The sequence below is a fragment of the Herpailurus yagouaroundi genome, unplaced genomic scaffold, assembly GCF_014898765.1.
Source record: "Herpailurus yagouaroundi ecotype Mexico unplaced genomic scaffold, PumYag 162, whole genome shotgun sequence".
In the NCBI taxonomy this organism is placed as follows: domain Eukaryota; kingdom Metazoa; phylum Chordata; class Mammalia; order Carnivora; family Felidae; genus Herpailurus; species Herpailurus yagouaroundi.
This window is the reverse complement of record NW_024412403.1, coordinates 615300-639795: the sequence shown is the minus strand read 5'-3', so window position 1 is coordinate 639795 and position 24496 is coordinate 615300. Positions and strand designations below refer to the sequence as shown.

Here is a 24496-nt window from a genome sequence, read left to right as displayed (position 1 = left end):
CTGTTTGTTGTTTGCTCGGGCTGCCTCAACAAGCCACCACTAACTGGGTGGCTTAAACAACAGAAATTGATTGTCCCCCAACCTGGAGGCCAGAAGTCTGAAACCAAAGCACACGGCACAGTGGTTACAGAACCCACCCAGGACGGTGAGAGGTGCCAGCCACGAGGCATCACCAGCATGCCACGCCCAAAAGTGGGGGCCCTAGCTCCCTGTGGGAGCTCAGTGGACTCCCCAGGCCTCAAAAATGTGCATAGGGGCGCCTGGGTGGCGCAGTCAGTTAAGCGTCCGACTTCAGCCAGGTCACGATCTCGCGGTCCGTGAGTTCGAGCCCCGCGTCAGGCTCTGGGCTGATGGCTCAGAGCCTGGAGCCTGCTTCCGATTCTGTGTCTCCCTCTCTCTCTGCCCCTCCCCCGTTCATGCTCTGTCTCTCTCTGTCCCAAAAATAAATAAACGTTGGAAAAATGTGCATAAGTTGGGGCGCCTGGGTGGCTCAGTCAGTTAAGCATCCGACTTCGGCTCCGGTCATGATCTCACCATTTGTGGGTTTGAGCCCTGTATTGGGCTCTGTGCTGACAGTTCAGAGCCTGGAGCCTGCTTTGGATTCTGGGTCTTTCTCTCTGCCCTTCCCTGCTCACACTCTGTTTTCTCTCTCTCAAAAATAAATATTTAAAAAAAAATTTTAATGTGCCCAAGGCCATGGGTCCCCTTACCCAGAAACAACACGTGTACTCTGTGACCTCTGCAACAATGTGTTTGAAGGGGTCTCTCATCCTGAGTGAATGTCCTATGAATTCTGCTCTGGAGGAAGGACAGACCTGGACTAGAATGATCTAGACCCTCACAATCTCGATGAGGGGCCCACACCAGCAACACTCCTCCTGACTCTCAGAGCAACACATGCCCTCTAATATCCCCACATTAACGTCTCCTCGCCAAGGTTCCCTCAGCAGCATGCCCTAACAAACATCCCTAACATCCCAAACATATACTAACCATATGCTAACCCGTCTCCTTACCAGTGTCCACACACCAGCATCCCTCATGAATGATGTCCCCACAGTAAGGCCCACATCAATGTCCCCTTAACAACGTCCCCTCGTTAACATCTCTTCAATAACATCCCCTCATTTATGTCCCTCCCCAACGTCCCCTCGCTAAGATCTCCTCACCAGCGACCTGTCACTGACATCCCCTCTCAAATGTTCCAACAGGGACATCCGAACTGTCAAGCTTGCACCTGCCTGACGGGCCAAGAGGAAACGGGTCCAGTCATCTTAGTGCAGGGTTGTGGGGGTCAGGGGGATTCTGTGACACGAGAGGGTCACCCAGGACATGGGCACAAATCCTTGAGCTACTGGTCGTGGTTTCTGAATGTGTCTTATATTTCACAGTGAAATGGTTAAGAAACTACAGGGAAAGGATGAGTGAATAAAACACATTCTCTAAATACCAATACGAAAGGCCTTCGGGGCTCTCGGGAAGTAGAATCAAAATCCAGCATGTAATCTGCTCTCCTTACACAGTGAAGCAAGAATTGAGAATCTATGTTCACGCTTCACTAGATGCTACGTGGGCACGAAACACAGAAGCAGTGAACCCTGAAGAGGGCGTGGGGGGCTGGCGGGGACGGGGTAACGAGGCTTCACGCAACCTCTGCGTCGCTTCGGTTTTTGAGCGCGTAACACGTTGCGTCTTTTGAAAGATGAAACTAGGAAAAGCTCAGCCTGCAGCTGGGGATGGCGTGGCCTCCTGTGGCAGAGCCCACCCTCGCCCAGTCAAGGCTCGGAGCCCCCAGGGTGGCATCCCGCTGGGGAACGCAGCCACCTGCGCCGAGCCTCACCAGCACCCCTCACCAGGGCCGCTGCACACCTGCTGTCTTCCTCTACTTGGAGCTCCCACCCAGAGCCCCTCGCACCCCCCTCAGTCACCGCTGTCATCCCTGGCCCGGCAACACCTGAATCTGGGGCTGCCTGCCAGGCGGGAGGGTCTCGTGGGCCCAGCCTGCGCTCCTACAGAAGCCCTGGGGAACCTCCACGACACCTCTCCCTAGATCCTGCAGGGGGACGCAACAAAAGGTAGAGGGGCTGTGGGCTGGGAGATGGGGGAACTGCCCTCCTGGGACCCCCGGGTCTGATGGTTTGTCCCCTCCCAGCCAGGTCAGGGGAACTCATCACCTGACCCACGAATTCCCGGCATGCTGTTCCTTTTTCTCCTCACCCGCCCCAGCATCTGGACCTGGCCACCCCCACAGCACCGGGCGCCGGCCACACCCCCTCCCTGAGATGTGATGGAGGGGCCCTACTATCTGGGGCACTTCTGTCCCGTGCATGACCCCAGGGCCACCTAGCCCAGGCACCCTTCAGTGAGCCCCGGGTGCTCCCAGCGACCTGTGGCTCAGGCCCCAGTGGCATCTCACACCCATCCATGGAATCCTGGAACCAGTGTGTCACCTCATGCTGTGCCCACACTTCCTCTGACCACCTGCCCCCATGCGCACTCGTCATGAGCCCCCCATCCCCGCCCACATAGCTCGACCTTTCCCTTCTTCCCCCAAACACACTTCCAGCCCCAAACACACTCCAGCCCCAAACACACTACACTATTGGTATGCCGTGACTTTACTAGAAGCCACAAGAGATGGCGGGAGGTGGTTCTGCCACCCCAAACAGAGCCCTGGCCCCACCCAGCCCACCCCGGGCCCCACAGGGGTGGTGACTGGAGGCTGTCCTGTGCTGTCGGGCGAGGCTGGACCCTTCTGGGAAGGGGGAGGGGCACTGAGGGGTGCAGAGCCCACGAGGTCTCCGGCGTCCTCACTCCTGCCGGGCCTCCAAGCGGTCCAGCACCAGCGCTGCCTGGGTCTTGGCTTCCTGCAGGAGGCTGGAGATGTGCTGGCGGGTCTGCCAGACAAAGGCCAGGTGTCACCCTGCACCCGCAGCCCGTCCCCGCCGGCCCACAGTCCCTGCTACCTCTCTGCGCCCTCTGGCCATTCTCCCTGGCCCGTCCTCTCTGGGGTGGTCCCGAGCCCCCCACCTGGGGAACCCCAATTCCTCTCATGTCTCTCTTGAGATGTAAGGACTGCCGGGCCCAGGCCCCCCACCCTCCTGTTTTTCCCACTTTAGCCACCACTGCAGAGGGTAAGGCTGTGTCCCCACGCCCATCCTTCAGTCCACAGCCACGTGGGCACGTGGTGGACAGCGACGTCCCTCAGAGGCCAAGCTCAGCCCCTGACAAGGCCTTCGTCCCGAGCTGGAAGGTCACTTTTTAAAGATTATTGCAAAATCACAGAGACAGACGAGTGGTGTCAGGGGCTATGGGCTGAGGAAAAGGGGTCTTACAATGGGGGGGGGCCTCCCTTTGGAGTGATGAGAATGCTCTGGAACTTGATAGAGGTGGTGGTCACACATGTGCAGAATGCGCTGAGTTGCACACTTTAAAATGGTGAACAGTATATTCCTCCAATTGACCTCAACAGCGATCACAACGAAATTTTCACAGAGGCCGAAGCTAAGATCGCATCGTAGGTTGGTGACCGTTCTTTGAGATGGCGTGCGCCAGTGCTATGGTGCCGACCGTGGGGACCCCACCCTTGGCGGCCCCACCAGGCAGGTGAGTGTGGAAGGCGGCTCAGGATGGCCCCATAGAGGGCATGGGGGCTCCCACCGAGCAGCCCCCCAGCCTCCCCCCCTCCCCCAGCTGATGAGGCCTGGCCACCTGCCACCACAGAAACCTCAGAGAGGACAACGGCCACCACAGGAGGCCAGAGGAACATCTCCACAGGTGGACACTTCCCCCAGGCCCGCATCTTGGAACCACAGCCCTGAGGGCGACCTCCAGGTCCCGCCACGGGCCCAGCCCCCACGCCTTCCCGCTCACCTGCTCCTTAAACGCGCTGTCGGTGACATCCTTCAGGTTGATGAGCACGTTGAAATATGCCCCAAACACGCCTGTCTCCAGGGCTTTGGCCGCCACCTGCAACAGGCGCCAGGCATGGGGCCGGCGGTCCGTGACCCTGCAGATGGCAGGCCCGCTCTACCCACTCTGCTACACGGGGCCACGATTGGGGGCTCTCACACCCCATCAGTAAAGATGGCAAACTGAGCGCCCCGGGGGTCCCCATGAGACACAGGGTTGGCCTGTCTGAGGAGGCTATGGGGCTCCACGCACAGCAGGGGGGGCTCTGGCCTGGCCCCTCCAGAAACAGATGACAACCACAGCCGGAGCGGAGAAAATGAGGTCCCCTTGGCGCCTGGGTGGCTCAGTCGGTTAAGCATCCGACTTCGGCTCAGGTCACGATCTCACGGTTCGTGAGTTCGAGCCCCGCATCGGGCTCTGTGCTGACAGCTCGGGGCCTGGAGCCCGCTTCTGATTCTGCGTCTCCCTCCCCTCAGCTCCTCCCCTGCTCACACTCTGTCTCTCTCTGAAAATAAATAAAGATTTAAAAATTTTTTCTAAAAAGAAAGAAAAAGAGGCCCCCTCGGGTCTGAGCAAGGTGTGGCCTGCTGGCCTGCCAGCTTCAGGCTCTGACTATGGCCGGCGCTCCTGAGTCCCATCCCTGCTTCCCACCTGCCAGCCACCAGGAGAGAGCAGGTCAGAGCACGGCCTGGGGATGAATCCAGAACCCAGAACCGCCGAGCCACTTGGCCCAGATGGCATATGGCTGCCCCCAAGGGGAGGAAGAGAGGCTTCTCCAAGGCCCCAGGACCACCGAAAACAGGTGTCTCTCTTGTAGAGACCCCACACACTGGAGCTCAGGACAGACTGTGGAAATCACAGAGCCCATTCTGATGCTCCCACACCCTGAGCCTTCCACGCACCGGCAGGGCACAGGGTGACCTGTGCACATCTGCAAGGGGGCTTAGGCATTTTCCAGAATAGCAGCCGTGAGAAGGAGGGAAGGGGAGAGGATGAGGCAGGGTAGGAGATGGGGTCCCCGGGACGGTCTGTGGGCTATAGTCAGGGGTGGACTCTGGAGATACATTAGACTTTCAGCCCCTCTGCCATGCAGGCTTAAATAAAATCCTTACTTCCCACTTTTAAAACAGGACGAACCAATGTGCTCTGCGGGCTAAGACCAGCCAGGACCCCATGGGAAGTGCTCCTGCCCGGGGCCTGGCTCAGTAAGTACCCAACGACCCTCCCCACTGCTCCCCTACAATGGGAGGCTGAGTCCCAAGCACCTGCAGGTCGGACCGGCAGGCCAGGTTTCCACACTGTGCCAGCTCCTGCAGCGCGGGCCACAGCGAGGCCACCTTCTCTGCTAGCGCCAGGGGCACGGCCACCGCCTGCCTCAGCCCCTCCTGCAGGGCAGCCGCACGCCTAAAACCAAGGGGGTCCATGGTGAGAGCCCAGGGGCCGCCCGGACCCCCACCCACAGCGCCCCGCCAGCACACAGAACCGGGGTGGGGCCAACAGGGAAGTCATTCCCCAATCACAACACAGCCCCAGCGGGTGGATTAAATGTCTCCGAGATCAAGGCACCTGGGTGTTCATGGCCCCGGGGCGGCACTGCCCCACGACTCACCTGTCCCTGTCCTCAGGTGTGTCCTTGGGCAGCTTCGTTGCCTCCTGCCAGAACAGAACACACAAGCGAGTGGGGTGAGCAGTGGCCGTAGCCTGGGGCCACACGGAGAGTCTGGGCAGGTCAAGGGGCAGTGTCCACACCAGCACCCCCAGGGCTGGCATTTCTGCGGGCATGGATGCACTGGGAGCACTTCTGCCAGGTTCCAGGCACTCAGGGATTGGGGACGCCCTCAGGGACCAGGTGTCCCCTCACACAGCATGGACTCCAGTCACTGCTTGTGCGTTAACACAGGCAACTGGGAGCACCTGGGGGGTTCAGTAGGTTAAGTGTCCAACTTCAGCTCAGATCATGATCTCGTGGTTCTTGGGTTCAAGTCCCGCATCGGGCTCTGTGCTGACAGGTCAGAGCCTGGAGCCTGCTTCGGATTCTGTGTCTCCCTCTCTCTGCCCCTCCCTTGCTGGCGCTCTGTCTCTGTCTCTCAAAAATAAACATTAAAAAATTAAAAATAAATTAAAAAAAAAACACAGGCAACTGTACCACTCGGGTCTAGACCTCATGGGTGTCCCCCCCACCAGTACTGGCTCGGGCCCTCCTCCGGGACTGGCCACACTCACCCTACGCCGGTGACTACGTCAGCTCCCCATCTGTGCACCCCCGTCTGCCCAGGCCTCTCCCTCACACACCGAAATCCCACCCTGCCCACTGCAAGGGCCCAGGGCCCGAGGGCCTTGCCAGGTGGGGAATGTGCCTGTTGAAGATTTGGATAAATCTCCACCCAAAAGTCGACGCTTGTGTCAGCAGGCCTGATGGCAAGTGAGCCCTGGCCCCGCACAGAACCCACCGAGTCACCGCCCCAGCGTCTCCTGAGTCTCCCGGGGCTGCCTCCCCCCAGTCTCCACAGCAGTCCTCACACACGTGGGGCACTGACCCCGGCTGTCACCGTGAGGCCGCCAGGCTGGGTGCTCTGAGTCTCCACTGGGCCAATCGGGGCTGATGTCAGTGAAGCCTGTCCTTCACGCGGTCACATCTGTGTCCAGGCGAGGACGCCACCCACTTGGAGTTAGGCTTACTGTGAACTTTGTTTAACCCCACCTGAAAATTACTTGCTCATTTGGCACAAGACAAGAATGTCCCTTTTTTTCCCCAGAACTCCACCTGCTTCCAGGGAGCGTGGCACACTGCTCTCGCTCTCGCGTGTGTGACTTCCGACGGTGCGCTCTCTAAATCACACACCCTTGCTGATTATCTTTCTTTTCTTCCCTGCCTTCTGATTAGATTTTCATTTTTCTACCTCCCTCCCGTTGTTTTCTATTCATTCACCTTATTTCTAATCGCTGGTGGTTAGCCCTAAATGTTTGTATCTATATTTAAACTGATGCTTCTCCCTAACCGCCTCTCAGAGCACAGGAGTCTGGGAAGAACCAGGAAGAAGCCCAGCAAGCACGGCCAGGAGGCCCTGTGAACCATGACAGGAAAGAACAAACGGCAGACTCCAAGCTCAGGAACGAAAACCCATGCAGCCTACAAAGCTCCCGGGCAGGAAGCAGCACGAGCACCGCCGGAAGCAAACGGCCAGCGGCAAACCACGGAGCGAGTCCCAAGTGTGCAAGAGGGTCCTAGCCAGCGGGAAAGTGCCTTTCCTCTCCAGAAGGGACACAACACCGCCGTGAGAAATACAAGAAACGCTCCTGGCCACACACATTGAGCAGCACACGCCAGGGCCGCTCCAGGAGACAAACCACAGGGTGACTACAAGTCCGACGGCAGGGGTCCCGGGGAGGAGCCCTCAGACCCCTCAGGCAGAGCCCCATCCGTGCAGCCCCGCAAGGGCCACTTGGCAGCGTCCTTCAAAGAAGTGCACCCACCTTGGGCAGCAAGTCCTTCTGCGAATCATTCCCACAGGCTGCCCACCGCCCCCAGTGACGGACGCCAGAGGTGTCCACAGCAACCGCCCGGGTGCCGACTAAAGGGCCTAAATCCCCCAGTGGGGCTGGCCAACCGCGCTGTGACCCAGACGTCTGCAGGATACAGACAGTCCCCAACTTACAAGTCCCCTGGAGTTTCCACACGCCGTGTCACCCCGGGGCTGGGCGGCCACGCGGTCCCCGCACACCGATGACCGTTCTGGGCCCACACGGTCTGCCTGTCACTTCAGTACGGTATTCGGTCAACTACTCGAGACGTCCACCCTCCTTGTAAAACAGGCTGTGGGCCAGGCGGCTGTGCCCGTCCGCAGGCTAACGGAAGTGTTCTGAGCACGTGAGAGGCAGACCAGCTAAGTGTGATGTGCATAAGTTACATGCAACAAATGCATTTTCGCCTTACGCTGTTTCCAATCTATGATGGGCTTTTGGATGTGACCCCCTGGTAAGTTGGGGAAGATCTGTGCTGGCAGCGAGGGGTGTGGTCTCCATGCGCCAGTATAGAAAGATCTGACAGAACACCAAGTTAGAAATGCAAGAGGCGATCTAAGAACACGTATGATGCCATTTGTGTGAGAAAGGAGAGAAAAAAAAAGCTGCATCTACGAGAATATAGATAACCATCCCAGGACACATGCCCTAGAACTTGCACCTGTTAAGGGCGTGTGGGCAGGGGGAGGCAGGGCATCGGGTCTTCTCATCTGCTACTCTCCTGCCCTTGTGAATTCTTTTACCTACTTTCAAAAGCAAACAAATGAAATTTAAACATAAAAACACAAATGGGAAAAGGAGATCTGTCTCTACACCTCCCTCCCAGAGGACATGAACTTGAGTTCCAGATGGTGACTTATTTAGATGAGACTCTGATTCTTCCCTGTCTGCATACAGCCTTCACTCTGGGGGTGCACGGCGTGCCCTGGAGGTCACCAGCGGTCATCAGAGTGCGGGCCCGCCTGCTCCCCAGACTGCCCTTCACCCCAGCTCTGCCCGCGAGGTGGCTCTGGGGCGGCTGGCAGCTGCGAGCTCATGCCTCTCCCGGGACCTTCCACCAGGAACTGCTCTCAGACACAGACGCACGGCCAGGCTTTGGTCCTGGACTCCTCCGTCCTCTGCCCTGGGTTCTGAGCGCCTTCTCTGTCACCCACCACCTGGCACACCAGCTGCCTCTTGCCCGTGAGCGAGCGGGTTCTGATCTGACCCGCCAGCTCTCCCTGTGGTCCTGTCTCTACCTTGTGGCTGAAACGTCTTCTCCAGTCTCTCTCGGACCATCGGTCACCAGCTCTTCTAGGATTTTCACTGCCCACCCGCCCTGTTTGACGCCTTCCTGCAGCGTCTGCGGGTCTGGGTGCCAACCCGACTGTAAGACTCAGGGGCAGCTGGGGGGCAGGTGCTGAGCCTGGACTGAACTTCCCACCCCACCCCGCTGCCGCCGTGGATGTGAGCGTGGGGTCACGCCTGCGCCAAACCCTCAGAGCCCCTGAAGCAGCCTTTCACGCTCAAGGCGGGGGCTCCAACCTCCCCTGGTGCCCAGACACCCGAGCCTGCAACAGCCCTTCCCCTTCCTGCAAGTTCTCTGTGACCCCGCAGGAGCTTTCTCTCCCCAGCGCGCCCCCCATCATGAGCTGACCTCCTCTCTGAGCACTCACCAGGTAGGCCTGGAAGGCCCGGGCGTCCGCGTCCACCAGCGCGGTCAGCTCAGCAGAGGCCGTGTGGAAGGGCGGGATCAGGCGCCGCATGGTGGCATCCAGGTGTTCAAACTGGCGCCGCCCATAGGTCATCAGGCCGGCCATGGAGGCCAGCGCGGCACCCTAGGCAAGGCATGAGCCACGCGTGAGACTTGGGACCCCAGGCCAGGCGCCCCGGGCCCTGTCCTCGTCCCTCGCCCCTTGCCTCGCACTCACCATGGCTGCACTGGCCGCTGCCACCGAGCCACCCCCCGGGGCCGCCGAGCGGGCGCCCACCTCACGGACGAAGGCACACAGAGACTTGCTCACCAGGCTCTGCTCAGGCCCACTGTTGGGGACCAGGTACCTGTGGGGAAGGGTCAGTTCAGCAAAGCTCAGAGAGGGGAGGGAAGAGCTAAGGGCAGGGACAGGGGATGTGTCCTCCGTCACACAGGGCCAGGGATGGGGGATGGGGCTCTCGGGGACAGGGGAATGGAAGACAGGATCCAGGGTCACTACTGCCAGGCTGTGAGGGCAGGGCTGGCTCAGACCCTGATCCCTGACCCCAGGCCCCTCCCACACACCCCCTCACCAACACAGGGGAGGGGACACAGTCCCAGTTTGCAGAGTGGCCATGCCCACGCAGAAGCCCTCGTGAGGACACAGTGGGACCCTGTTGGGACCTCACTGTGTCCCCTCAACCAGCCTCCGGCCTCATGGCTGGCACGGGCACCCTGGCATTTGCCGATGGATGAGTGGCCAACTGGAAGGCTCTGGAAGGACTGAGGCAGGTGTCTGCGGGGGTGAGGGCTGTGCTCACTCGATGATCCTCTCCTTGGGGTTGAAAGGGGATAGAGAGTCCAGGCCCAGCCGGTTCACCACCTGGAAAAAGGGCTGGTGATGAGGACCCACCTCAGCCCCCCACACATGAGGCAGGCTACTGAATAATGGGGTCCCACCTGAGTCCGCGATGGCATCCTTGCTCCCATCTGCCTCTGTGGCGGGGGCCAGGCAGAGCTGGCTGCATGCCCGCTTGCCAGGAGCTTGCTTACCACGGGCTCCTGGGAGAGCCCCCAGCCCAGAGCAGGGCCCACAGACCTCCTGACACACCCGCCCACACTTCTTATCCCACAGGGAAACTGAGGCTCAGAGAGAGGAAGCCCCTCATTCTAAGCCACATGCGTCCCACAGAAAATGCCACACGTGAGCCTGTCACTGAAAGGGGCCAACAAAACTGTCCCTTTGGGAAAGATTTTAATTCTTTGGGTGTCACACACGGTGTCCTCACAACTTTTAAAGCCCAGGAGCTTCCTGACTCACCTACACATAAGACTTGTTTTGTGAGGAAAAATAGATTTTACCTGAATTCAAAATAAAATTGGAATAATCTCCATTTAAGATCAGAATTCTTTTCACCAAAAAATATTCAAAAGACTTTATGGTGTATATGCCAGTGGCACATCCCGGTGCGTTCTTGAGCCAATGAGGCTGACACTTTCTACAAAACTTTCTTTTTTTTAATCTTTTTTTTAATATGAAATTTATTGTCAAATTGGTTTCCATACAACACCCAGTGCTCATCTCAACAGATGCCCTCCTCAATACCCATCACCCACCCTCCCCTCCCTCCCACCCCCCATTAACCCTCAGTTTGTTCTCAGTTTTTAAGGGTCTCTTATGTTTTGGCTCCCTCCCTCTCTAACCTTTTTTTTTTCCTTCCCCTCCCCCATGGACTTCTGTTAAGTTTCTCAGGATCCACATAAGAGTGAAAACAGGGGCGCCTGGGTGGAGCAGTCGGTTAAGCGTCCGACTTCAGCCAGGTCACGATCTCACGGTCCGTGAGTTCGAGCCCCGCGTCGGGCTCTGGGCTGATGGCTCAGAGCCTGGAGCCTGTTTCCGATTCTGTGTCTCCCTCTCTCTCTGCCCCTCCCCCGTTCATGCTCTGTCTCTCTCTGTCCCAAAAATAAATAAACGTTGAAAAAAAAAATTAAAAAAAAAAAGAGTGAAAACATATGGTATGTGTCTTTCTCTGTATGACTTATTTCACTTAGCATCACACTCTCCAGTTCCATCCACGTTGCTACAAAAGGCCATATTTCTTTCTTTCTCATTGCCACGTAGTATTCCATTGTGTATATAAACCACAACTTCTTTATGCATTTTTCAGTTGATGGACATTTAGGTTCTTTCCATAATTTGGCTATTGTTGAGAGTGCTGCTATAAACATTGGGGTACAAGTGCCCCTATGCATCAGCACTCCTGTGTCCTTTGGCAAAACTTTCCACAAAACTAGAAAGTGAGAAATGCTTGAGAGAAACCAGCTAGCAAGGGGCGGGGAGGCGGTCTCCCCAAGGACATGGAAATGGGTAAGAGGGACTCGAGGGGCATCTGGAGGGGTCAGTTGGCTGAGCGTCCAACTTCGGCTCACGTCATGATCTCTCAGCTTGTGAGTTCAAGCCCCGCATTGGGCTCTGTGCTGTCAGAGTGGAGGCTGCTTTGGAGCCTCCGTCTCCCTCTCTCTCTGCCCATCCCCCATTAGCAATAGCCACCCCCCCCTTAAAATAAATAAACACTAAAAAAAGAAGGAGTGCCTCTTGGGAGCCCGCCAGACAGTCCTCAACAAGCAATAAGGCAAAGCTCTCCTGGCACACAAGACCTCAGAAAGACAAACAGAACTTTAAAAAGGAATTCACATGCCTGGCTAAGTGGGCAGAAAGTAAAGGAGCTCATTCAAGGCCAGAGATGACCAGAAAGGGAACCAGGCAGGCCTGCCGGCCCTGAAGCTGGGTGCCCCAGGGACATCTGAGAGCCTCTGGAAGCCGCTCATGAGCAAGGCAGGCGTCAAGTCCTGAGGAGTGGGGGTCAGCCTGGAGGCCCCTGAAAGGGGACATCTCCAGGGATGAGCAGGGTTGGGGAGAAGTCCACTGAGGATGTCATCGGGATACTTTTCACACTCTGCCTTCCCTCTGGGGATGCAGGAAGATGTCTTCATGGGAATTCTAACCACAGGCCTCCCTGGTGGGGATGTGGGCGACGGTTCACAAAGAACTCTCTACATGTGGGGTCCCAAAGCTCCAAGCAAAAGACTGAATCTGGGGGGCCCTGTGTGATCATGTCCCCGAGAACTTATGTAGGCAAATCCGGACTTTAACCCAGGTGTCCAAGAATTACCACAGATAAAGTTGCAAAGAACATGCACTCGTAATCAAAAATCACAAAACACACAAAGCAAGTCACTGTGAGAAAGTCCGCTGATACGGCAATGTGCAAATCAGACCTTCAAAGACTGCAGATATTAGAGCTTTCAGATAAAGAATAAAAAATAATGTGTTAAAAGATACAGGAGAGCATCGAACACATTGATAAGGAATAAATAAATGTGGGAGAGGTGAAAGCATTTTCTTACAGAAAAAGGGTAAAACTAGAAAACCATTACTGGCTGCTAAAACCTATGGCTGGAATTTTAAGAGGAACAGGGTACTTACATATCCTTAAAGTACGTCCCACAGCGCGCTCACCACAAAAGGAAAAACGGAAACATTGCAGCGGATAACGGCACCTTGACCCCAGGACCCCAGGCCCAGATGATGGGCGCCTGACCCGGCACTCTGAGGACAGCACATCACATCTGCACTGCTCCCGCCGCCAGCATACAGCCACGGCAGTCATGAGACGTGGTACGAAACAGCATCCTGTACTTTCAAAGTATGTCAAGGTCAATGAAGGGCAAGAGCACAAGGAACGGTTCTGGATTAAAGGCAATAAATGACTGTCATCCGGATTGCTCCATGGGTGGGAGCAGAAAGCACTGTAATAGGAATGACGGGGACATCGGTGTCGTGCGATGATGGTCTGCAGACTAGATACTATAATTGTATTAACGTTCAATTCCTGATTTTCCTCATTGTACTGAGGTTCTGTCAGAGAACGTCCTTGTTCTTAAGAAATGAAACCTGAAAACATTCTAGGTAAAATAGTACAGTCTTTAACCTACTCTCGGGTGGTCCAAAAAAAACACAACACGACTATGTGTGAATACAGAGAGAGAATAATAAAGCAAAGAGGACAGATGCGAAATACTGGTGAAGCTGGAGTATGTAAGGGAGGTCCTTGTGTCGTTCCCACATCTTTCCTGTGAGCAGGGAATTATATCGACATAAAAATACACAAAATTTGTAACAGACCTGGCCATAAACTGTATCAGTACCTTAGAGGCTAGGTTCGAGAAAACCACAGTGAACACAAAGGGGAAGAAGTAGAAATAAAGTCAAGAAAAGACAGAAATATGCCACTGCAATGTGACTGGCATCCTGAAAGTAAAAGAACAAAATAACAGGATCAAAAGTATAACAGAGGAAAATATTCCTAAAACTAAGCAAGAATGGAATCTGTAAATCACAAGGAACATTAATCCAGAGAAGAAAATGATGTAGAATAATTGACCAAGATGTGTATGGCTTATTGAACTTTGAGGACAGAGAAGGCGTTCTGCAGGCATCACGGACAAAAACATGTCCCTGGAGATCGGGGAGATAACCAGGCAGTCTGAGACCTCCCCACGGGACATGTAATTCCAGAAGATTGTAAAGATAGGTTTGCAATATTCTCAGGGAAAACAAGTGACTTGGGATTTTGGCTTTCCAACTGTCTTGCAAGAAAAAATTCACAGAAAGACATTGTCAAGCATGCCAGATCCCACAAGGAAAAGCACCATGAGTCTTGGTTTACAAAATCTGCTTGCGAGGGGTCAGGGACGGGGGGAAATCTCCTTGATTGTGAGATCCAGGCAACAAACAACAAACAGATAAGTAAGAAGAGAGATGACCTCATCTATGAATAGAGTGAAGGTTAAATACCTGTGGCTATTTAATACATGTGGACCAGTTACAGAAGGTACACGTTATAGATTTGACAATGTAAAAATAGCAACATAACAATTTAGAGCACAGATGACCAGTTGCACAAGTGCACTAATATTCTTGTCTTTCTTCACCAAACAAACATCAACAAACACTGTCTAACATTGATAAAGAGAGAAAGGATTAAGCATATTATTTAAACTTAATAATTTAACAACCTAGAACTAATAAATGAATTCAACAAGGAAGCAGGGTACAAAGTCAACAAAGAAAAGTCAGTTGCATTTCTATACACTAACAATGAGCGATCTTAAAAAGAACTTGCAAAAACAATTCCATTTACAATAGCATCAAAAAGAATAAAATAAGTAGGAATTAATTAACTTAACCAAGGAGGTAAAGCACTTGTACAAAAAAAACTACAAAACATTGCCAGAAGATATTAAAGAAAGCATAAATAAATGGAAAGCCCCTGTTCATGGATGGGAACACTTCCTATTGTTAAGATGCCCGCACTCCCCAAAGCAATGCACAGAATCAGTGCAGTCCTTATCAGAACTCTAATGGTGTTTTTTGCAGACACAAAAAAACCCATCCTGGGTTATGATGGCTGCATAACATTATGATGTACTTCATATCACCAACTGTATACTTAAAGATGGTTAAGATGCCAATTGTATGTTACGAGTACCTTACTACAAAAGAAAAAGTTGAGGGGCGCCTGGGTGGCTCCTTCAGTTAAGCGTCTGATTCTTCATTTCGGCTCAGGTCATGATCTCACAGTTCGTGAGTTCAAGTATCGAGTCGGACCCTGTGCTGACAGCGTGGAGCCTGCTTGAGATTCTCTCTCCCTCTCTCTCAAAATAAGTAAATAAACTTAAAAAAAAAGAAAAGAAAAATTGAAAAATTTTAACCACCAGAAGAACTCCCACCTCCCACTAAAAACTACTATAACTCAAAAAATTCAGGAAACAGAGAAGAAAGAAAAGATGTGACTAGAAGCTAAGTAAGTTTTCTCACCTCCATAGCAGGCTGTCAGTGTAGTGATAGAAACTGACAAATCAAATTATATATTTGAAAATTTGGATAACATTTTTAAACCGATAAATCAAAAACAGAAGTATATTAAGTTGTAAAGGTAATCACCAGAATACCTAAAAAATAGACTCTTCCATAAAACTGGAAGCAACCACATCCAACACTCCCACATGCCTGAAAATGGGACAAGAGTCCAGACATATTTGCTGAATCAGGAAATGCAAAGGGATAAACTCAACTACGAAAAGACAAAGACTTTCAGAGTGTGTCAGAGCACTCATGTGCTCATTGTGGAGAAATTCAAGTAAAGGTATCACTTGGGACAATGGCACCAGCTTCTAAATAACCTGGCGATGTTCGTGGGTGCATCCCGGAGTGCTGTGGGCACAGGGCTGACGCGGAAGTGAGGGCTCCCACCTTCGCCAGAGCAAGGCGCCCCCAGGACAGACACCAGAAGGGGCGGGGGGGAAGTGATGTGCATCCTCTCTGAGGAATTTTTACAAGACTGAACGTCTTCTCGGTCACAAAGAAAACTTCTGCAGTTTCTTTTCCCCAAAATGATAACAGCATGATCTCATCTAAGCCCAGACACTAAAACAGCAGAAGAGGAGGAGCGGGGCCCTGCCTCGCAGACAGGGCTCCAGGCCCGGGTGCAGGTGCTTCCAGCACCCAGGCCTGCTCTGAGAGCATCAAGCTCGCTCCCATCCCCCCACCAGCCCCTCGCTCGGGAGCACAGCCCACCAGCCTGATGCGGTGCTCCTCCTCCAGGATGAAGAGATTCTCCTTCTTGCAGTAGAAGGCAGCGGCATCCAGAAGGGCCTTCAGAGGCACCAAGCCCACCAGCTGTGAGCCCACCACCGGAAGGCTCAGCTCCTGCAGAGGTCCAGCAGGGTCAACGCTCAGAGGAGCCAGACTCGAGACGTCCCGGGACCTGCCCCGCTCAGCTGGAGGGACGTCACCCCAGCCACCAGGGGACGCCCACCCCGCTCACCTGGAGGGGCTCTCGTGGCCAGCAGGGGATGCCCGCTCTGCTCACCTGGAGAGACTTCACCCCAGCCAGCGGAGGACACCTGACCCACTCACCTAGAGGGGCCCCCACGGCCAGCAGGGGACACGCGTCCTGCTCACCTGGGCCTCTCTGCAGGTCTCCTCATAGACCGTATGCAGTGCTGTGACCTCAAAGTCCAGAAGGTTTGTGGATACTTGGGCCAGGTTCTTCTCATCCAAGTACCAGCCAATGCCCTGAACCTTTTTCAGGCGTCCTGGCTACAAAGAAAAGACTTTCCCAGCACAGGCCCTGCCTGTCCTCCTCTGGAACCTGTGCTGAAAGCCCCTTGTACCTGCACTCCCTGCTGGTTGGAGGGCTCCCTCCCTCCACTGATACCATGGCTTACAAACTGTGTAGTGTGGAATGTGTGTGAGGACTGTGGCGAGGACTGTGTGGGGAAGACTGTGTGCTGAGAACTGTGTGGTGAAAAATGTGTGGTGAGAACTCTGTGGTGAGGACTGTGTGGGGAGGACCGTATGGTGTGGACTGTGTGGTGTGGACCGTATGGTGAGAACTGTGTGGTGTGGACCGTGTGGTGAGAACTGTGTTGTGTGGACCGTGTGGTGAGAACTGTGTTTGAGGTCCCTACCACGTGCTGGGGACCTGCCTGGGGTCACCCCCACCCAACCCCTAACTCCTGTGTTTAGTCCCTTCCTGCCATCCCACCCTCACCCCAGAGACTGGCTCTCTGCTCCTCACTTCTTGGGGTGGCTCAGTCCACCTAAGAAGGACCTTTGACCTCTGAATTCAGCAGGAGCAGAAAGAAGGATTTGGGGTTTGCTGTGTGTGTTGTGCTTCCGTACTGCATCTGCAGGCTGGGAAGCTGGGCTCCTGGGGCCTCAGCTGTCTGGCGGGACCCAGGTCTCTGGAGGTTGGGGGCTGACAAGCAAGCAGGATGTCATCCTCCACCTCCTTCACCAAGGGTCGCTGTGTCTGTGTGTCCAACTCACACTTTCTGCTAGATCAAAGCTCAAACTAGGAGACAGTTGCTGTGGCAGACATTGTGGGTCAGGACACCTGGGACACCTGGAGGTATGCGGGGACACCTGGAATTACCTGGCGCACCTGGGGGTAGCTGGGGCACCTGCAGGACCTGGGAGTACCTATGGATCTTGAAGGCATGTGGGGGTACCTGGGAGTACCTGGGACACCTAGAGGCCTGTGGGGGCACCTGGGGCTCAGAAGCGTCTCTTCTCCTACTAGAAATGCTGCAATGTTTTAACAATAGCTATACCCCTGACTGATTCCATGGAAATGTCTTTTAAGGCAAGTGTTCCCCAACTTCAAACACTGGAACCCCCGCCTGCCCCGTCCCACTTGTTGGGGACACCAAGGCTGGGCTCTCAGCAGGTCCATGCCACAGCACCACCCTACCCTGGCTCTCTCCCAGGAGCCCCTCAGGATTCCCCGGAGATGGTGCTGGGCCTCTGTGGGGACAGCAGGCTGCTCACCTTGTCCTTCCCGCGCCCTTGCTCCCGGAGGTTGAGGGCGATGCGGTGGGCCTGCTCCTTGGTGCTGAGCAGGTTGATGTTGAACGCAATGAGGAACTTCCGTGCCCCTGTGACAGTGGCTCCCCAGCTGGGGACGAAGGAGCTGGGACCGAAGTCAGGCACCCACTCGGCCTGCTTGAGCTGTGGGAAGACTCTGCCTAGGCTGCGGTGTCCCCCACGGGAGAGGCGCCCCGCCAGGGTCGAGGAAGGGGAAGGAGGAGGGGAATCATCCCTGCCCACCCTGGAGAGGAGACACGCACCTTCTCAGGGAGGGCCTCATACTCCCCGGCCCGGATGGCTGGCAGGGTCCGACGACCGGCTGTCTGCGCCGCCTCCCCATAGAGGTACACTGTGAGGGAGACTGGCTGGTCAGGCTCCCAGCCAGGGGCAGCCCAGAACCCCCACTTCCAGAGGAGTAATGAGGTGGGCCGCTCCTGCCAGCCTCAGCCCGGAAGACCAACCTCCCTCGGTTCCCCTCTCTTTGTGCCTCATGGGTGTGAGTGCTCACTGATGGACACTCAGTTTGGGCCAAGACCCCTCCCCTGCTGCTCCCCACTGCACAGATGTCCCCCCCAAAAAAACCATCACAGAGATTATAAGAGAAGTAGATGTGCGGGATGGATGTTCACGTTTCTTTCTAAAATGTATTTTCATTGTACCATAAATATGACCACAAAGTAAGAATCATAAAGAAAGGAAAACAAAAGTCACCACAAACTCCCAAGATCCATACCACAACTGTGACAGCATGGAGCGCACTGGCCCATATCTGCACGGGGTTGGATTTGGGGCCCTGCGCTCCCGCGTCCATCTGCCCATTGGACACGGTCTGCAGACCTGTGCTGGGCCTGCACTCTGTTTCCGACTCATCTACACTTGTTCTAGGTTAATTTCTTGTTTTGTTTTGTTTTTCCTCTAGAGTTCTATTTCTATTCTTGTATTCAGAATAACCGTATCCGTTACCTCCTGTGTTTTACTTCAACTGCACTATACTTGGAATGTAGGTGTACCTGGAAGAGTCAGAGTACATCAAAGCGACAAGAGTTTTGAAAATTACAATTAATGTTTCAGAAGAAATCCACCCAGGTTTGCATGTTCTTCATCTTTACATTAAAAGGAGGAAAAAAGTCGGGATTCTTGGGTGGCTCAGTCAGTTGAGCGTCTGACTTCAGCTCAGGTCATGCTCTCACTGTTTGTGAGTTTCAGCCCTGCATCAGGCTGTGCACTGACAGCGTGGAGCCTGCTTGGGATTCTCTCTTCCTCTCTCTCTGCCCCTCCCCTGCTTGCTGTCTCTCTCTCTCTCTCTCTCTCTCTCTCTCTCTCTCTCTCTCTCAAAATAAATACATAAATAAACTTAAAAAAAGATGGAAAAAAGCCATCCTAGCCATGCTTCACAATTTTTTAATTTTAGTGTTTATTTATTTTTGAGAGAGAGACAGAGAGAGAGCACAAGGAGGTGAGGAGCACAGACAGAGAGGGAGACACAGAATCCGAACCAGGCTCCAGGCTCTGCGCTGTCCAGAGCCCGATACAGGGCTGGAACCCACGAACTGTGAGATCATGACCTGAGCTGATGTTGGATGCTCAACCCACTGAGCCACCCAGGTGCCCCAGCCATGCTTCACATTTAATCAGATTCTTCTATAACAATGCATAAAAGGTTTGGAACAAGTCGTTCTTGACGAGAAATAGTTCATATTAGAAAAAATTAGAATAAGAGCCTAACGTTCAATTTTCTAGGTTCAGAATGTCTGAGAAAGCATTTTCAACTACAAAAGTTTATTTAACAAAAAAGTTCAATATGAAAATGCGCGATCTGATTTTTACATTGTAGGAAAACAGGTGCCATAGAGAGGGGGTGTGTGGAAGCCGCTAGTTTCTTCCCTTGAGCACACCCACCGTTTATGCTCGTTCCAAGGCTCCTAACACGATGACATGACTTTCTGGAATTACCGCCATTCTAATGTCGTTCTGTCGCCCACTAGTTGCCATCACCACACATTCATCTATCACAAGATTCATGAAGGGATCAACCCCCCCACAGTTTCCTTGGGAGTGTCTGCCACCATTTAATTTCAATAATAATTTCTTGTCCATAAATTTTTCCAGCCCGGTGGGGGGAGCTTTGCTCATGGCATCTACTTGGTGAGCTCAGACATGCCACTCAAAGACTTGGGTGAGTTCCCCAAAGTGAGACGATTCTATTAGCAAGCCCGGACTGGACTTCACAAACAGCTAAGCAGTGTCTGCTGCCGGGCAGCACGTGAGGGCCACTGGCTCCCTGACCCCGGGTGCACTTGGTCATGGTTTCTATTTGTGTTTATCTCGTTATGGAAGAAGCAGGACATTTCCCTGTAGGTCAGTTTGCAGACTTTTTTGTGTTAAACTGCATTTTTAAGGAGCTAAGAGCAGAGAACCATGAGGGTACTGAAGTGCAGTGAGGGACCAGCAGGGGGAACCCCAGACATGAGCACTCACCCGGCACACCCAGTTCCTCCGCCAGTCGCTGGCCAAAGGCCTGGGCACAGAGCACACACTCATCCATGGTGACGCCCCTCACTGGGATGAAGGGGCACACGTCCAGGGCTCCCATCCGAGGGTGCTCCCCTGCAGAGAGATGGGGGCTGAGGAAGGGGAGGCCAGGGGTGGGTGGCTCCTGGACCCCGCACCTTCTGCCCCCAACCTGCCCTCCATCCACACACCCAGCTGGTCACGCTGCCCCACGGGGAAGCAGCGTCTTTGTGTAAACCCCTCCCTCTCCTGAAAGCCACAAAGGTCACTGCCCGGGGCTGCCAGGCTGAGCATTCAGAGTCCTGCCTGGCTGGTCTTGCCGCCCAGCCCTCCCCGCCACCCCCTGGCCCTGGGCAGCTAGCAGAGCGTCCTTTTCAAAACCAGAACCCCCACTGTGGGTCAGACAAGCTGTGGTCAGCAGCCCCCCAAGATGATGAGCCCCCTCACCCGCCACGTTCCCCCACCCCCCCCTCAGGGAGCTCCTGGCTTTGAGATAAGCTTTCTAACTTTACCAGTTGGGATCACTTGTGGATTCCCTTCAAGTGGGGCCTCACCTCCCCCCACTGTGAGTGGCCAGAGACCCTGCCCTTTTGACCAGCTCCCTGTGTCCACCAACCTTTGACCCTGCCTGCCACAGTAAATGTGTTTGCTTTTGCAGGCTGTTGACAGGCCGGTTTCCGAGTCTTTGCCTCCCTGCCCCCCAAGGCCCCTAGGCCTGAACAGAATGCCACAGTCTCACCGCCACTCATGCACAGGGAACCCCCAAAACATGGGTGGAGGTGCCACGGACCTTTGCCCGGCATAACACATTCTGTGTCCCGGGGGTCCCCCAAGGGTAAGCTCACAGGCCATTCGGCCCCTATGCCCTGAGCCAAACCCTGTGGGTGAGGACAGACAGCCTGGTGCTCTGGCCCCTCACCTTTGTGCTGGCTCATGTCGATGAGCCGGAAGGCAGCCCGCGCAGCATTGAGGGCCCCCTCCACCACGTCTTTGGGTTGCCCTACAAAGGTGTAGACGGTGCGGTTGGTGGAGGGGCCCGCGTCCACATCTAGCAGCACACAGCCCGGGGTCTGCGCCACGGCTCGGGAGATGGCGTCAATCACCTGGGGATGAAAGTCCGACACTGTGCCTCAGTTTCCCCACTTGGAAGAGAGAACAGGAGCTTCAGAGGTAGGCATGCCTTTCCTGCCACCCCAACCACCACCCAAACATGGGCCTAAGGAGCTGGTGCCGAGCATTTGGGAATTCCTCAGAGTACAAGCCCAGAGAGGCCTACCACCGAGCTATGGTTGCCAAGAAGGAGGCAACAGGCGGCACCCTCCAAGAGAAACCGAGGCAGGAGTCAGAATCCGGATGGAGGGCTTGCTGGGGCTCCCAGAAGGTGACCTATAGGCCAAGGTCACAGAGGTCAGGGCCCTAGCTTCCCCATGCAGCCCCTAGTGGGAGCATTTGCACTAGGGGAGGGCCATGAACGGCCCAGAACCTTCTGAGGCAGCAGCAGCCCAGTGGTTGGGAGCAGGGGCTCAGGGCCTAAATTGTTCCGTGGCCCTCAGTGGCCTGCACCAACTCTCTGTGCCTCAGTTTCCTCGTGGCTGACATGGGGATAATGTCAGAGTCCACCTGATAAGGTTTGGAGACCTTCCAACTTCCCTGTGACGCAGACCCAGGTCCAGGACCCCTGCCTGACTGCCCATCCCACAGTCTCCTCCTCACCCATCAGCCACATCTCTGTCCCAGTGCTCATGGGACCCATCCCTGCGGGGCTGACAAGAAGTGGTTCTGTTTCGGGAACCAAGCACACCTCTTTCTCCTTGCCCCGGGCCACTTGCTTAGCCCGGCCCCCCCCCGGCACCTCACCTCCTGCTTGTTCCCCTCGGAGAAGTTGGGAACACATTCCACCAGCTGGGACATGGTCTGGGCCTCGATCCCGGTACTCCTCTCACGGGGCAGACCGAGGGAAGGAGGGACGGTGCTCTGCAGTGCCTGGCGGGGCCTTTATCCACCTGGCGGGGCCCTCCCATGGGGGCCGGGCTGCTTATTAACCACAGGCTGTGGTCCCTGCGCAAACGCAGAGCAGCTGGGAAGGGAGCAGGACCCCTGTGAGCCAGACAATGGAAGGGGAGGGATCCCCATACCCAGCCAAGAGCAGGACCTCAGCAGGGGTGGGGAGTAAACCCTCTCCAGGCAGTGGACTCAGGCCAGTCCAGGCTCCAATCCCAGCTCGTCCCGGCGCTCCTGAGGACTGTCTGTGTGGTCCTCCGTGTGAGCCTCCACGCGACCCTCCACGTGGCCCTCCAGGGGACCCTCCATTTGATCCTCTAAGAGACCGTCCACGTGACCCTCCACATGGCCCTGCACGTGACCCTCCACGCGACCCTCCATGTGACCCTTCAGGTGACCCTCCATTTCATCCTCTAAGCGACCTTTTGCGTGACCCTCCATGTGGCCCTCCAGGTGACCCTTCACGCAACCCTCCATGTGGCCCTCCAGGTGACCTACTGAGCCCCGATTTCTTCACGTCAACTCGTCAGCCTCAGGCAGCAAGCAGATGAGAGGGATCGTGTGTGAGACGCCACCAGTGGACGAGGCTCTTGGTGGAGGGCAGCTCAGCCTGGCCAGGCAGGAGAAGGGCAGGGAGAGATCGAGTGTGTGCACATGTGCGGATGCCCTTGGGGAGCAAGTGCTCACGACGAAGTTCCGGCTCTCCCAGTCGCTGGCTGCTGTCCCCCGAGGCCAGAGGCTCCCCACAAAGAAGTGATGTGCTCAGGCCAGCAGCCCAGGGCCCTGCACCCAGAGGGCCCAGCTGGAGTCGGTGCCATCTTGAATAGGGTGGGCACTTCCAGTCTGCAAAGCCACCTCTCGTGGCCACTCCAGCAGTGTACAGATACCTCAAACCTGAGGTTCACCTCTGCCCCGCCTCTCAGGGCACTCTCAATCCCCCTGCAGGGACCCCCCCAAAGGCAGACCATACCCCATCTGCCTTCTTCCCGGGCACAGGCACCCACACAGCCGTGGCAGTGCAGGGTAGCCACAGGGCCCAGGTGAGGAGATGCCCGGATCTCGTGGATCCCCAGCTGTGTGGGCTGCGGGACCCCACCTCTCCAGCGTCAGCCCTGGAGCAGCCAGGCGAGCCCAGAGACCCCGGAGGCTGGGGGCGGGCCAGACCATCTCCAGCCACGACTCCCCTGGGTGGACGCAGACGATGGCTGCTCCACTCCCGGGTCCAGCACGGTCACAGGGGAGCCCCAGCAGCACCCGGCAGACAGCAAAGACCCAATAGAAACATTCCTCCAAACCCGGCTGCTAACGCCAAGGCTCACCCAGAGAGAGCCTGCATCCCAGAAGTGCCCACCACCAGTCCCTCCTCCAACAGCCCAGGTGCCAGACCTGTGTGTGCCCTGCAGAGACCCCCAAAGTCAGAGAGTCCCTCAGCTGGGGGTGGGCGTCCCGTGGCTGGAAGGGGAGGATGGCGTCAGTTGTGGACTGAATCGTGCCCACCTCCAAAATCATAGGTAGAAGCCCCGACTCCCCAGCACCTCAGAATTAGCTGTATTTGGAGACAGGGTCTTGAAAGAGGTAATAAAGCTAAAATTATGTCTGTCATAGGATGACCCTAATCCCCTCTGACCGCTGTCCTGAAGAGGAAATCAGGACACAGACATGCAAGGGGACAAGGATGTGAGGACCCAGGGAGAAGGCTGCACCCACACGGCCAGGAAAGGCCTCAGGAGGGACCAGCCCTGCCACCACCTGGACCTCAGGTGTCCAGCCTCCGGCACGAGGAGGAAATAAATGTGTGTTGTCCGAATGCCCCTGGTCTGTGGTGCTCGTTACAGTTGCCCAAGCTGTGCCCTAAGGTGCTGGACACCTGGGACACCAGAGGCTGTGAGGACCGAGGGACGGTCCTCACACCACCAGCAGAGAAGTGACCAGAGACCCTCTACTCACAGTCAAGGCCAGGAAGGTGCCAGCACCAGGCCCTGGTCCTCACGTGGGCCCAGAAGGTCACCTGTCCTTAAGACCCCAGGAGAGACAGGGAACTGATGGCTCCAGCAGGGGTCAAGGGGTGGGGTACATCAAATCATCTCAAATAAATAGCCTCCCAGGAATCCTCACAGGATGGGCCTGTGTGCATGGGCCCTATTCTCTATCCCACACGCTGCTGTCACCTTCTTGAAATTCCTACTTTTGAACAAGAGACCTGTGTTTTCACTTTTCACAGAGCTCTGCAGATTCTCTTGCTGTCCCCCCAGCATCCGGATCCTTGCCTCAGCCTCTCCGTTTGGGGAAACCAGCCACTGGCCCTTTCAAGGGAGGAGACAGACCTCAGAGGATGGTAATGGGGTCATGGGGAAGGCCCTGAGGGCCGGAGGGTCTGGGAGCCTGGCCAGAGCCACAGCCCCCTGCCCTGAAGGCTCGGTCCTGGCTTCTTTCCACAAATA

The 24496-nt window shown here is 55.4% G+C and overlaps 2 protein-coding genes across 5 annotated transcripts; both read right to left on the bottom strand.

The window, feature by feature from the left end:
- Positions 1 to 1361: 1361 nt before the first annotated feature.
- On the bottom strand, positions 1362 to 22173 carry FTCD (formimidoyltransferase cyclodeaminase). Of its 4 annotated transcripts, XM_040483704.1 has the most exons (15): positions 21912 to 22165; positions 21331 to 21440; positions 20974 to 21157; positions 20022 to 20150; positions 17804 to 17892; positions 17505 to 17684; positions 16134 to 16271; positions 15747 to 15878; positions 9928 to 9989; positions 9345 to 9474; positions 9090 to 9251; positions 5522 to 5565; positions 5178 to 5316; positions 3874 to 3969; positions 2702 to 2897 (listed from the first exon to the last, which is right to left on the bottom strand). In XM_040483704.1, exons 3-15 carry the CDS (start codon positions 20987 to 20989, stop codon positions 2811 to 2813), a joined length of 1404 nt encoding a protein of 467 aa, XP_040339638.1. In that variant the 5' UTR covers positions 20990 to 21157; positions 21331 to 21440; positions 21912 to 22165; the 3' UTR covers positions 2702 to 2810. The 4 variants fall into 4 exon arrangements, with proteins under 4 accessions (XP_040339640.1, XP_040339638.1, XP_040339637.1 ...); XM_040483706.1 differs by lacking the exon at positions 21331 to 21440 and having other exon boundaries at positions 1362 to 2877; positions 21912 to 22173; XM_040483703.1 differs by lacking the exon at positions 21331 to 21440 and having other exon boundaries at positions 21912 to 22163.
- On the bottom strand, positions 19281 to 20014 carry LOC121035837 (small nuclear ribonucleoprotein G-like). The gene has a single exon (XM_040483707.1). It carries the CDS (start codon positions 19674 to 19676, stop codon positions 19446 to 19448), a length of 231 nt encoding a protein of 76 aa, XP_040339641.1. The 5' UTR covers positions 19677 to 20014; the 3' UTR covers positions 19281 to 19445.
- Positions 22174 to 24496: the final 2323 nt, after the last annotated feature.

Bases quoted from the DNA above. Each gene is read 5' to 3' on its own strand.
- LOC121035837 (XM_040483707.1), bottom strand. From the start codon at position 19,676: ATGAGCAAAGCTCCCCCCACCGGGCTGGAAAAATTTATGGACAAGAAA.
- FTCD (XM_040483706.1), bottom strand. From the start codon at position 21,965: ATGTCCCAGCTGGTGGAATGTGTTCCCAACTTCTCCGAGGGGAACAAG. The intron at 5,566-9,089 runs GTGAGTGCTCAG...CTGTTCTGGCAG, and splicing joins GGGCCTTCCAGGCCTACCTG to GAGGCAACGAAGCTGCCCAA. The intron at 5,317-5,521 runs GTGAGTCGTGGG...CCTTGGTTTTAG, and splicing joins ACACCTGAGGACAGGGACAG to GCGTGCGGCTGCCCTGCAGG.